At 43.9% G+C, this 14,360-nt stretch overlaps 1 protein-coding gene across 4 annotated transcripts in view; it reads left to right on the top strand.

Moving 5' to 3' along the window:
* Positions 1–14,360, top strand: part of RALYL (RALY RNA binding protein like) — a 157,468-nt gene that overhangs the window by 110,507 nt on the left and 32,601 nt on the right. For all 4 annotated transcript variants that reach the window (XM_066578490.1, XM_066578488.1, XM_066578489.1 and 1 more), the window contains one exon: positions 3,955–4,112. In XM_066578490.1, coding sequence (XP_066434587.1) covers positions 3,955–4,112 — 158 coding nt within the window. The remainder of the gene's footprint in view (positions 1–3,954; positions 4,113–14,360) is intronic.

Below are 14,360 nucleotides of genomic sequence, written 5' to 3'. Positions count from 1 at the left end.
AATAGCCACTGCAGCATGTAAGCAGCTGACAGTGGGAGGGAGCTTCCTTTGTTGCCCATCAGCACCAGGCAGTGCAATCACAAGGTAAGGATGGGTTCTCATGGCAGCCAGATGTCTGACAAAGGCCTTTGTCTACTGTGTAACTTAGCCTATGAGGCTTCGCCTCCCACAGAGTCTAATAGGCTGCTGTCATAGGTGTAGAAGAATGCACTGCATAAGTACTGCAGTGTACTATCCTGGAGATTAAACAATCGGGAACTTAAAAATAGCTTTAAAAAAAGCTCAATAAAGTTACATTTTAACCCCTTCCCGCTCCAGAATGTACATTTACGTCCTGGAGCGTCGGGGTATGTATGCAGAGAGGTGACGGGACAACCTCTCTGCATACAGCACGGGCGTCAGCTGTTTACTACAGCTGACACTCGCGGGCAATAGCAGCGATCGGCTGTTTAGCCGATCGCGGCTATTGACCCTTTAAATGCCGCTGTCAATTCTGACAGCAGCATTTAAAGCCCCTGAACAATGTTCGAGGGTCCCGTACGCCCCCCGCGGTGAGATCGGGGGAGCTGTGCAGGTGTCATGGCTGCCGGGGGCCTTCTGAAAGGCCCCAGGGCTGCCTTGAGAGACTGCCTATCAAGCCATCCCCTCCACAATACTTAATCCTTTAAGCGGTTAATTGCTAGAAGAATTGCTGTTAACCCCTGTCTGTCCTCTACCTACCAGCACTCTGAGTACTGTGGGTTTAATGCTTTGGAGCGATCTCTGCAACCTGGCTTATGCCTGAAAGGAAATCTCTTTCGTCAACTCTACAACCAGAGTCTTTGCAACTCGATGGCCGCTCAGATCTCAGCCGTTCTCTCTCTCAGCTTGCCTTTTCCGCTGCTTCTCTCGTCGCTCTCCTCAACTTGCACGCACAGAACTCTGAGTCACATCCAGGCCTACAGATGGCTGCACCTACTACTCATTTACTGGCTCCGCATGAGACTTGGGTTTTGTTTTATCTCTCCTAGCAGCTTGTCTCTTGTTGCTTAGACCTTTACAATGCCTTCTGTCGCTCAGTATCTTAGAAACGGCAGGGATGAAGACTCCATCTCCTCGCACACACTAGCTCGGTCCCTGGTTGTCTGGCCCAACTCCTATCCTCAGTGGCCTCTCCTCTGGCTATGGACGTGGTCGCCACCGCTGCACTTTGCATGCTGCCTCTACTACTTTAACCCTTTAATTGTACGTCCTGTGAGTTCAGGGTTTGTATGTTTTTGTGTAAAAGTAGTTAAAAAAAACCTATATAAACTTGGCATCACAGTAATTGTGCCTATCCATTTAAGAAATTAATGGACTTTTTAACGCTACAAAAGGTCAGAAGTTTTGCACGCTTTTTTCCGTCTCCTCCCAAAAAATGTAATAAGTTTTATATAGCACCTTATCTGTACCCCAGAGTGATGCCATTAAAAACAAGCCCTCATTTGGCTGTGTCAACGAGTTGTATCTCTTACAATGTGATGATGAAAATAACTAAGCTCTTAAGACACAAAATAGCCTGGTCTCATAAGGGTTAAATGGGTTTTGCTTCAAGAAGTAGGCAGCTCCGTACAGTGACCTAGGTTGGTACTGCAGACTGAGTCCTATTTAAAGGAGTGGAAGTCTGTATGCAATACCAATCCACTCCACTACATGATGTATGGCGCTGTCTGCTTCCTGCAGCAAAACAGGTTGAAGTGGGACAACCCCCTTTAGTAGTGTTGGCAATTTGTTAGGTAAAGAGATCTGATGGTGTAAAGTGTGGTTATGTGCTCTTGATCTGCCTGTCAATCAGATTCTTTATCACTTCACTCAGTAGTCTCTAAGCAGTGGTTCACAACCCCCTGTCAGGTGGCTCACCATAAGAGACCGGAGTTATGGCCATGGGTACGAACAACCATATTACAGACATGACATATGTACCCATAACTGTGCCCAATTACTGGTATTATACCAGTGTGTCAAATCTCCAAATAAAAAGTCAATCTGCAAAAATGACATTTCATGGTTTTTGTTTCTCCACATTTAACCCTTTGCGATCCAATTTTGAGTTCAGGGTTTTCCTAGGGGGCTTTCTCTTTCTGCCATTATACAATGGCGCCATCTGTTGGCTAGAGCCAGTACTGTGGTATGTGACATGCTGGAGAGGCTCCCCCCGACAACAGAGCGGCTAGTAATATACAGTAAGAATACCCTGCCGGACGTCTTCCGACGTCGGAAGCTGTACAGCCTTCAATCAGAATGTCTCGAGACGTCAGACAGTGGATTGGAAAGGGTTAATGTTTATATTTTTGACTTGATCACGTAGAACGTCTAAAAAGTGGGCCACTTGTGGCTTGGCTAATTTCATGAGCCTACTGACGAGGATGTGTCATAAAACACTCCCTGGGGTCGTCCTCATAGCATGAAGGTTTCATTAATGCACTCCACAAAGGCAGCAGATTAGTACAAAGCATGTTTATTTATAGGCCTCCTTCTTGTTTTATGTATTCATTGCTTGAGAAGACATTTGCATGAGCATAGATTATAAGTCCTATCTCCAAGGAGCCATTCCTCCTTCCATGTGAATAATAGCCGGCTGGAAAGACAAAGTGCCGCAGATTGACTGCTGTCCCCTAATGGTAACAGATTAATCTGATTTAAGATTTCAGCCATATGCTTTAGAACGCTGCGCTCCTATCTCGTGCTCGAACTTCTATTAGAAGCCGGGAGAGCATATGGTAACAGGCAGAACCCTTTGGAGCTGTCAGGTGTCAATCACGAGCGATGCAGTACATTGTGGGGGTGGATGCAGCCTTCTTACTAAACAAAAGAACTTTTTTCCTGAAGGATAACTTTAACCAACTCCTCTGCTAAGATGAATCACGTGTTCAAAAAAAACCCATGTGTGATGAGCGGCTTTGCCTGCCTCATACAGGCGCTGAGTAATTCCTACAGTACAAGTGATACAAACTGGAATAGTCGCCCACCGGAGGATGAGGCAAACAGTCCACTGATAGACTTAAGGGCAGCTTGATTTGCGGATCTTCTGCGCAGATTCTGCAAATCAGATCCGCCCATGGACATTGGGCCTTAGTTATAACCAGCTACAACTACACAACCGCTCCAACTTCCGGAAAAGGAACCGGTTTCTATCTGCTGATTAGGTTTTCCGATTGAGGGTTCACACATAGCTGATTCGGTACAGACTTTCCACTGCGGAAAATCCACACCAAGTTTTTCAGCAGAACCTGTGTGGATTTTGACATGGGTCTGCAGCAGACTTCACTTCAATTGAAAGGGTTAATCTGCCACGGATTGCTGTAAAATGCCGCACAAAATTGTATGCATTTTGCTTCAAATCCTGCAGAATATTCTAGGACTGAAGTAAGGAAAGCGTACTAGAAGTGGTCGCCTCCTGCTACGGTGGGGGGCAGATCATCAGGGAAGTCATCCACTGTCCTCTTTATTAAAATAATAAAACGAACTATATTTGGCCCTCCATGGCCGCAGAGCTCCAGTGCTGTGCGGTTGTCCAGTAACCAGACAAGCCCTTCCATTTTTGTGTTTGTATTCAGTTTTTTTGAGAATGGTAGGTCCTAGAGAGCTGAAAACAGACTTATCTTTGTGGCACATTTGGTGCAGATTAGTCCAGTTGTTCTTCAGTGCGCTGACAGCCCCTTTAATATACGAAGTCGGGTGTTCTCCTCTTACAACAGTGATTTATTACTAATGCATTATTATACATGTATACTGTACGAAGCGATGGATGATGCTTATATTACTAATGCATTATTATACATGTATACTGTACGAAGCGATGGATGATGCTTATAGCCACCCTGTTCTGTTGCCTCTCCTTTTGATCTTCTGTCTCTCTTTACTATGTTATATTGAGGTTGATATCATATTTTGCACATATCTGATACTTAATAACATGATGTCATTACTTCCCAGGTTGTTCGATTACGGACATGGACGTGTTCCTCCTCCTCCCCGTGCAGTTATCCCTTTAAAACGGCCACGTATAGCCGTGCCAGCAACACGCAGGGGCAAAGGCATGTTCTCTTTAAAAGGAGGATCAAGATCTGCCTCAAGTGGCTCCTCATCAAAATGTGAGTGTCCTTCCCTACTGGGCCATGTGATCGTTATGACTTCAGCAAAAATATTGTGCGTGGAAAATTATTACACTGACCCTCCAGTCCCGGACACATGAAGATGGCCACATGGTTTCTATGACTACTTGATGCACAGGGTGCATTGGTAGTCTAAGACACGATATGCTGCACTGATTGGCTATTATTGCTCGCATGAGCAGCGCTTGACAATCAGAGCGGTGCGGCCTTCTTGGTATTTTCAGGACTGGAGGGTCAGTTTAAAGGGGTTGTCCAGTTATAAACTGATGGCTTATCAATAGTAGATCAGTAGTGGTCTGTCTGGGAGCCCTGCCAATCAGCAGTTCTCTGGGCTGCTGAGCTTGTGCACCAAGTTGATTTCAGCAGGAAGCAGACAGGTCCATTCTCACCATAGTGGCCAGACTTGGTATTACAGGCCATTCACTTTAATGGCAAAAGCATGTGGCTCAAATACGACAATGTGCCAAAAGTTTGATGCAAACTAAGCTGACCAATAGGTGGTATAAAATAATACTGCCTGGTCTTCATTTAGACAGTACTGTATTGGTAAATTTTCCCTTCCATATTTTTCGTCTATTTACAAAATCCAGGTTCTTAAAGGGGTATTCCAGTCTGAAATATTTATCACCGATCCACTGAATACATGATAAAGGCTACATCAGTGGGAGTCTGAGACCTCTATGAATGCCGGAATAGGATATCCCAGCTGCAACACCATGTACCCTACAACACTGATAAATGTTGATCCGTTGCGTCTGACCCAGCAGTCCGTTGTTTTATCACTTAAAGCAGTTTTCCAGGGAAATATTGATTACCTATCCTCAGCCACCACTTGGGATTCCTGGAGATCATCTAATCGTCTGTACCGCTATCAGTGCCGTGGGGCCAGACGTCTGGGTCGGAGCAAGAAGTCTCAGAGGCGGCTTCACTTCCAATTAAATCAAATATATGCTGTAGCCATAGTCAGATGTAGAAGTGATCTAGGGGGCAGCATTCCCATTGGCTTCAATAAAAGAGAAGCCACTTCAGAGACTTCCCTTAAGTGCATTATTTTACGCATCCTGGCCGTCTACCATTTAGGCCATGGGGCAGTTATTTAACATCTCCTGCTCTGGGTATGGGTTACACTGGGGGAGAAACTTTCAGACAGTAACATCCATGTGTGGGAAAACTTGTTCTTTTCTACCTCTCATCATCATCATCATCATCATCATCATCCCTTCCTCTCCTCTATTAGGGCAAGTTAAAATGAATTAATGGAATCAGTAAGCTCAGCAATATTTTTGGGTGCTGAAGTGGTGAAGCCGATGTGAAGGCTTCACGGCCAGAACTGAGATACATGTTGTACTCTGTAACGCTGTCGTCTCTGCCCAATAGGGCCGACATAGTAAATCTAAATAATCAAATGCAATTAGTGGTCTGAGAAATAAAAGCTACATAGGTTATGACTGGTCAGGCATGAATATAGCACAATTAACTTGCACAGTCCCAGTAAGGACATATTACACGCTCTTTTCTTTCTTCTGTTTCAAGAACAGCTTTGTTCCCTGAAGCAAACTTGCCATTACATTCTAGATGCGGTTGTAGTATTAACTCTGTAACAATCACACACAGGAGAGACCAGGGAACCGATGTATCTGGGCAGAGCTTGGGCATCGCTGTAGCCATGTGCCAACTGTTGGAAGTTCTAAGTGGGCACAAAATTGCAATAGTTTTAATCAAGTTTTTCTCAAGTGCAAAGCTACTAAAAGGCTGCTGTACTCTGCCATGTAAAATGAGGCACATGGCTGTAAATTGCTAATTGCAAACATTTTATTATGCATAACCGATGATTCTGAAAGTTTTCAGAGCTGGACATATGGAGACCACAGTTGGCCTTCGCTATGTGTGATCTGTGCAAATGCATAGGGCACCAGCTTGTAGGGGGCACCAAGCAGATGTAAGCTGGGGGTGATTGCCCTTCTTAGATCTGCCTGGCAAGATGATATTCTTCCTCTGTACGAGTTGCATGAATCCTCCTCCTCTTGGCATATTCCGAAGTGCCACCATCAGCCCATCATTGGCCTCGCAACACAATTGCTTATTTCTGCTACTGTGTTTATGAGCTTGGTTCTGCTATTGTATCTATGTCATGGGGCTGGTTTATGCAAGGCTTGGATGCCTTTTTTGAGTAATACATGTTATAACCCTTATTACTCAGAAGGGTCAGTGATCCGGTGGTTATTCTGATGGCCAGATTGAAGTCTGGAGAGATTTTTTTTTTCCCCCTTAAATGGGTAGACTTGGCTTCTACCTCAACAGGTTACGCCTTTTTTTGGCCTAGCATACTATGTTAATATTTGCTGTGTTTATGTTAGGAGCTTAGTTCTGGTTATATACTAAACTTCTAGTTTTGGTATGGCATCCATGATTCTGGAGCTGTATTTATGTTATAAGCTTGGTTCTGGTCCAGTGTGTTTATTCACGGAGCTGTTCTAGGGTGGAATGCTGCTTTCTGCACAAGCAGAATACAGGTAGACTGTCCAGGAGTACAATAATACAAAATATCTAAAAAATATATTAAAAATGTAGGTTTTCTCTTATAATTGGAGGGGGGCTACCAAATAACATTCTGCACAGGGACACATAATGTATGCAGTGGTATATGTAAAGAATCCCCTTGGACAACATTACAGTCATCTGCTGAATGACTGATATACAGATTGCAGCACATATAAGATAGATTTTCGTTCTTGTATCCCTATAAATATATGTGCAATGGCTTCAGCTGTGACAGCGTACAGCCAATGGCGACATTCATTGACAAACATTGACCTTAAGAGACTTTCGAAAGAACCTGGCACAAATTCCAATGTCGCTTCCTTGTGGCACTTGGACAAGACACTTTGTTTTCCTACAGTACCAAAAATAGCAAACCCGAGGGGAAGCTGCGCCTGGAAAACAGAACGACATCATTTTTTAAAACTGGATGCTTGTCACATGAGGATGAAGGAAAAGTAAAGTACTGTATAGTAATACCAACTCTTGTGTATATGAACTATGGTACATCTACACTCTCACTGACACCATGGATCCAACTTACCTCTGCAGCTTGTTAGTCCTCTCTGATATTCTACCATTAGGCCGGTTTTACACGCGCGTATGTGTATTTTTATAAGGCGCTGCTAATTAGTGTTAAATAGTTGGGATGTGTCCTTTTTCCAGCTGAATTACGCAGTGTTCTGCACATTTTCTTGCGTACTGCATATGACACCTTCCTAGCAAATATGAATTGAGACTCCCACAGATCAGCAAGTTGTCCTCTATATTTTGGATCGAGGACTTGTAATTCTGGTACAACCCCTTTAAAGCAACCCCAATGCTCCAGTGATCCAAGATTACTGATTCACTTCTTAGACTACCTGATGCACGCGGTCCACTGCATACTGCCTTCTGATTGGCCATGGCTGATCACGTGAGCAACGTTGGTCAATCAGAGCAGCATGTGAAATCTTAAGACTACCAATGCACAGTGCGCATCAGGTAGTCGAAGCGGCATGGCAATCTTGGATCACTGGAGCGGGGCCCCAGAAACCAGAAGATTGATGGCTGTATATGAGTGAAGGAAGGCAACACGTGCTATAACAGACCATACCCCCTCCAGTTCAGAACAGAAGTTGCTCCAAACCACTACTTGAACCTAATGACTAAAATATTAACTCTGTGCCAGCTGCCAGACTCAAGTTATTCGTACCCCTCTATTGGTCAAAACTGACACTTTTTTTAACCAAGTCAAGGGAAACCCTAACTAAAAGGTTGAGGATTTAGGGTCAACCACCAATTAAGCAATCATTTCTGACTGCCAAACGAAGATTTTGATGCGGTGCCTAACACACCCTCACAGCCAGTCTCCAATACATCTTGTGATACATGAAGAACACTAGTTTTGTTCCAGTTCACACGGATGGTGGCCCAGTCTCAAGCAGACACTTCCTGTAAGCGATGCAAGAAGGATCCTGCAGATCACTGTTTTTCCTATTTTGTGCTGAGGCTTTCTCTATTGATGAGTTATTTCATTATAGAACCAAATGTATCATTTCTCTAGAAGACCCTGATGCCTACTATAAAGCAGCTAGTGGAAATGTTCTGCTATAGGGTTGGATTGCTACATATTTTCCTGGGTGGCTTTTCATCATAGAATCCACTGTAAATTCTTCACTGTACCAGAGGATGGCCCGGACAACGTGAAGCCATCTATATGAAGACTGAAGCTTAGTTGACCTTACAACACGATAATGACCCTAACTAAATCCACCTAGAAATGGTTGAAGTGGAGGAGGTCTTGAATGGCCAAGTCCAAGCCCAGTTCTAAATCGCATTGAGATGAAATGGGCTGTGCATTCAAGACACACATCAAACATCACACAGCTAAAAAATCTTGATTTGGGGAGTAAAAAAAGATTCTCCAGATTGAAGTCAGAGCCTGGTAGACAGTGTATGGTAAATACCTGCTAACTAAGGATGAGCGAGTATACTCGCTAAGGCACTACTCACTCGAGTAATGTGCTTTAACCGAGTATCTCCCTGCTCGTCCATAAAGATTTGGGGACCGCCGCAGCTGACAGGTGAGTCGCGGCGGGGAGCAGGGGAGAGCGGGCGGGAGAGAGGGAGAGAGAGATCTCCCCTTAGTTCCTCCCCGCTCCGCGGCAGCCCCCGAATCTTTAAGGATGAGCGGGGAGATACTCGTCTAAGGCACATTACTCGGACGAGCGAGTATACTCGCTCATCCTTACTGCTGACTGTTTGTCAAATTGTGCAATTCCAGGTATTGCACAGAGGAAATGACATTTGTGAAAGTTGTGTTTTATAAATTGCAACGGCGATTGGTTATTTATTTTTGTTCACTTCCATCACCAAAATATTGATCTGTTCAAGTAGCAATGCCAACTGGTCACTAGACCGTAGAACTTGACTTCAACTATAGCAGTCGTCTTTAGGGCTCCTGTCCACGGGCGATGGCTCATTGTGATACTCGCGGCGATAATCTGGCCGCGGGTAATGCAGTGAGCGCTTTCCATAGCGTTGCTATGGAAAGCGCAGCCCTGACATCCATGAGCGGGGAATCATAGCGATTCTCCACTTGCGGGGTTCAAATCGCAGATGGGCTCGGCGCGGAGACCTGACAACTCTTCCCCCGCGGCGGTGAAGGTGGATATTCTGCTAATACATATCCCTAAGGCTCCCTGTCCACGGCAGTGATTTCGCCGGTGGCTGCTTCCCATAGCATTGCTATGGAAAGTGTCGGCACCTGTCTATGAGCAGAGAATCATTGCGATTCTCCGCTCGCAGCGGGCACTTCGCAGCATGCTGCAAATTGCCCCGATTCTCCGCGGTCAGCCTATCTATTAGTTAGGTCTGACTAGCGGAGATTCGGCGGCGGCTCCCGCGGCGGTAGTTCGCCGCCGGATACCGCATCGCCCGTGGACAGGGGGCTCTGCTTAAAGGGGTATTCCCTTTTCAGCATTTCCGGACTACCTTGCTGGGTGCTACGCAAGCAATGCTGCACAAGGCGGCAGCCTTATGCTGTTTCTGCAACTCCCATTGAAGTTAATGTTACAGAAACGGCTTGCTGTAATTCCCATTCAATTCAGAAGGATTTACGGAAACTGCATAAGGCTCCGCCTCAGCTGTTTCTGTAGCACCAAGAGAGATGGTCTGGAAACTGGTATCGCATCTAGTCATGAGATGCTGAGATGAGAATACCCTGTTTAGTCATTTCCCTAATATATCCCTGCTACTGATCCTTACACCAGTCACCACTGTCCCTGGATAACTTAGGATATCCCTAATGGAAACAGCCTAAACAATATCCCTGAAAAATCAGGAGGGGAACCCAGATACAGGAAGACCAAACTGAACTAGAAGTGACACAAAGGCAAATACAAACATAGAAAAACAAACAGGGTTGAAGCAATGAGAGGACTAGGAAGCCACAGAAGTAAACTATACTGACGAGACAAGCTACCGTATTTACCTGACAATAAGACCTCACTTGAAAAGGCGACCTATTAGAGGTTTTTGCTGAAGTGCTAAATATAAAGCCTCCCCGAAAGTAAGTCCTAGCTTTGTCCCTGCTGTACGAGTCTGCTGGGATGTCCTGCTGTGTCCCCCTGGTGGCTGGAAGCTGCAATACCATCCCTGCTGTACAAGTGGTCCAGGAACTGCTGTGGGTGATCGTTACAGTCTCCAGTGTGTGGGAGCCAGGTACTTTACAGCCCTTATTTCTTGTGGCCCTGTGTGTGTCAGGCAAGACAAGTCCTCATGTAAGGACAGTGCTATTGCTAGATATGAGAGATTTGGGCCAATGATTCTGAAAGAAATGGAGTCACAGGAAATTCACCAGGAAATTCAGGGTTTGGATTGTTCTGATGATTATCTAGAAAATGACATGACTGTCATTGAATAAATCTTGCTTTGTGTTCATAAATATCGGGTTGGTAAATGTACCATAGATTGTTGTACATGGAAATAATGGAAGGAACCAGACATTCTTGATAGGATTCACAGTTTGTCTGGTTATGCTGGTTTGTGATGAAACTACTGTACAGTATATAAGAAATGTTCATATTTTTTTTGTTCAACAATAAATGTGAATTCTTCATGGAAAAATAAGACATCCCCTGAAAATAAGACCTAGCACATGTTTGGGAGCAAACATTAATATCACACTGTCTTCTTTTCGGGGAAACAAGGTGGGCTAAAAACAAACGCTAGAAACATACAAGAGTAGGTTAGGAATAAGATACTAGAAGCAGCAAGGAATACTGGATTTAAACAAACTTGCATACGTCATAACCAGCAACACACTGCGGAAGCCAGAGATTTTTAAGAGGCTAACTAATGAGGAACTCCTAAGCTAGACTATATAGTAGTGTGGTCGGTCAGCTAGCCCATTAATGGATCAGCCGCCAGATAATCACATAAGAGACTGAGACTGAATAGTGTATCTAAAACTGAATACCTAATACACGGAGCTGGGATTTGGATTCATTTACTTTGACTGGAGATTGGAGAGAAATTTGCATCCATACGAGATATCTCGGGGCTTGACACTATGATGACGTTCTCAGTAATTCCCGAGTCCTATTTACTCATACCGAGTCCTAGTCGCTCATATACCGTACTTCGCACTTCTGTGTTTTTTTTCTGCTGCTGTGACACTGATGGCAAATGCTGGAAATATGTGTTCTAATCTAGTTGTAGCAATAGTGTCTATTCAGTCTAAGATTATTCATGGCATCTCTGCAAAGGATTTGACTTCTGGATGGTTTGAGATGTATTTAGAGAGCTACTTCCATGCCATTCAACTTACAGAAGGCATTTCTCTCAGATCAGAGTCTTATTTCTTTTCATTAGACATCTTTTGAAATTGAATTTGCACAAATTCACAGATTGCTTATAGCATTGATGAGGTTTCCTCTAAAGGAAGAATAGATGACTTAAGCCGAGAATGATTCATTCTGGAAAGATGTTCAACCGCCTTATTAAAAAAGAAAAAAACTTCCATTACTGGGAGAAGCATAATATTAGTGTGAGATGGCTGACAGAATTGCAATGCCACTTCTATAGCCTTCAAGAAAATTAGCATAACACTATAGTAAATTATTGATGATCTATCCTTGGGATAAGCTATCTAGTAGATTGATAAGAGTCTGTCACTTGGGACCTCCACGTCAGCTATAAGCTGGGTCTTTGTGTTCATGTACTAAACTGATTTCTGAATAAGGCAAACAGCTCCGTTCCCATTGCAGTGGCCAGGCGTGATATTGCAGGCATTGAAGTGAACGGGAATTTTGTCTGTAATACCAAGCCTGGTCACTTTAGTAAGAGCAGAGCTGTGCACTTCCTGTAGAAATGGTTAGTGTAGCAATTAAGATTGCTAAAAGGTATGTCTTTTAAGTTTCCAAATTAATTGTTTATATTTGGCCTCGAAGCAACTTGCAGACCACACACACACGCATTGGATGTGATAAGACGTCATCCTCTTTATTCCAGTAACAAGCAGCAGTATATATACAAAAGACACTTGCTTTGAGGCTAGAACACGCCTCACTTGTAGTAATTCTTATTATCATTGGTTATTAAACCTAAATAAGAATATTAACATGTTCGTGGTCAGGCAGATGTCTCTTGCGGATTGGAACTATGTGTAATAGATTTCTCAAAACCTAATGCACAAAAATGTATAAACAAGATATTGTTTCTTCCCACAGAACAGGTTGTGCTGCCATGAGACCACCAGTCTGGATTCTTTATCTCCCCAGCATAGGACATTCTTTTCCATCAAAGCCTTTTGAACTGTTATTGTAGATCTGCAAAATTCTTGTGAAAGGGAAATGACCATTATGGCAGAGGCAAAGAAGGTGGATACAAAATGGATTCATATTTACTGCCCTAACAAAATCAAGTCCGAACACAAGCACAAAGGTCCAGTTTACAGCTGTTTGGTGATGGTCTGCCACTTAAAACCCCTACCAGTCTATTATTGATCTATCCTAAAGATAGGACATCAATAGTTTACAAATGGACAACCCCATAAAAATCTTGGCATCATGTGGAAATCTATTATCCTTATTATCAGTAGCATATTATGCTGCTCTCTTACAAAAAAATATTTTTCCTTAAAGGCCTTGTCCCACCGCTTTTTGTTTCTGCAGAAAGCTGACAGCTCTATACATTGCACAGTGGCTATTTCCATCTAATAAAGCAATGACCTAACCCTAGGATCATTAGAATCATAGAATGGTAGAGTTGGAAGGGACCTCTAGGGTCATCGGAGCCAACCCCCTGCTCAGTGCAGGATTCACTAAATCATCCCAGACAGATATATGTCCATCCTTTGTTTGAACACTTCCATTGAAGGAGAACTTACCACCTCCCGTGGCAACCTGTTTCACTCATTGATCCCCCCCCCCCCCCCCCCCACTGTCTAATATCTAATCTGTCTCTCCTCCCTTTCAGTTTCATCCCATTGCTTCTAGTCTTTCCTTGTGCAAATGAGAATAGGGCTGATCCCTCTGCACTGTGACAGCCCTTTAGATACTTGTAGACAGCTATTAAGTCTCCTCTCAGCCTTGTTTTTTTCCAAGCTAAACATTCCCAGATCCTTTAACCGTTCCTCATAGGACATGATTTGCAGACCGCTCACCATCTTGGTAACTCTTCTCTGAGCTTGCTCCAGTTTGTCTGTCTTTTTTAAAGTGGGGTGCCCAGAACTGGACACAGTATTCCAGATGAAGTCTGACTAAGGAAGAGTAGAGGGGGATAATGACCTCACATGATCTAGACTCTATGCTTCTCTTAATACATCCCAGAATTGTTAGCCTTTTTAGCTGCTGCATCACATTGTCGACTCATGTTCATTCTATGATCTATTAGTATACCCAAGTCTTTTTCACATCTGCTGCTTGGCCCAATTCCTCCCATTCTGTATGTGCTTTCTTCATTTTTCTTGCCCAGATGTAGGACTTTGCATTTCTCCTTGTTAAATACCATTCTGTTAGTCACCGCACTCTGTTTGTGTCTGGATCTTTTTGAATACTCTCCCTCTCTTCCCTAGTGTTAGCTATCTCTCCTAGCTTTGTGTTGTCGACATGAATTGATGGATATGCCATCCCTTCATGATCCTGGGAATCCAGGCTCTGGGAATCCCCCAGCCTGAGAATAAGGGGGCCCCAGCATTGATTTTTAGCATTGTATTCCCTTGGAAGGACTCCTTCACATCGGTGTCAGGGGTTCCGTTCAGAACCTCCATTACTTATTACTGCGGGAAAAAAAACAAAAACTGGACAAAATTGTGCAGCAAGCTGTGCTATTTTGTCCTGTACTTTTCAGCAAAATGCTGAACAGTTGGCCACAAATTGAACAAACTCCATTATAGTCAATGGGGGTCTGTTAAACTCCATTCAGCTCTGTCATAACACTGAATCGTTGGGCATGGGGGACTGTTTTCCTGATTCCCCAAAGGAGTAGGAAAACGGAACCACCAAACTGATGTGAACAAACCCTTAGTTTTTCTGGCATAGTGAGCTCCCAGCCATTCACTTGAAGGGGCTGCAGTGCTACACCGTTCTCAGGATTTACATTAGCGGTCCGCAAAACAAGGACCAAGTATGGAGATAAAATACGCTCGTTTGAAAGCGGCCTTCTTTAGAGAGAATCCCATTTTACACCATTCACATGGGGTAT

Source organism: Eleutherodactylus coqui, chromosome 9 (genome assembly GCF_035609145.1).
Source record: "Eleutherodactylus coqui strain aEleCoq1 chromosome 9, aEleCoq1.hap1, whole genome shotgun sequence".
Taxonomy (NCBI): Eukaryota; Metazoa; Chordata; class Amphibia; order Anura; family Eleutherodactylidae; genus Eleutherodactylus; species Eleutherodactylus coqui.
Note: the sequence above shows the minus strand (reverse complement) of the source record. Positions and strands in the feature narration are given on the sequence as shown.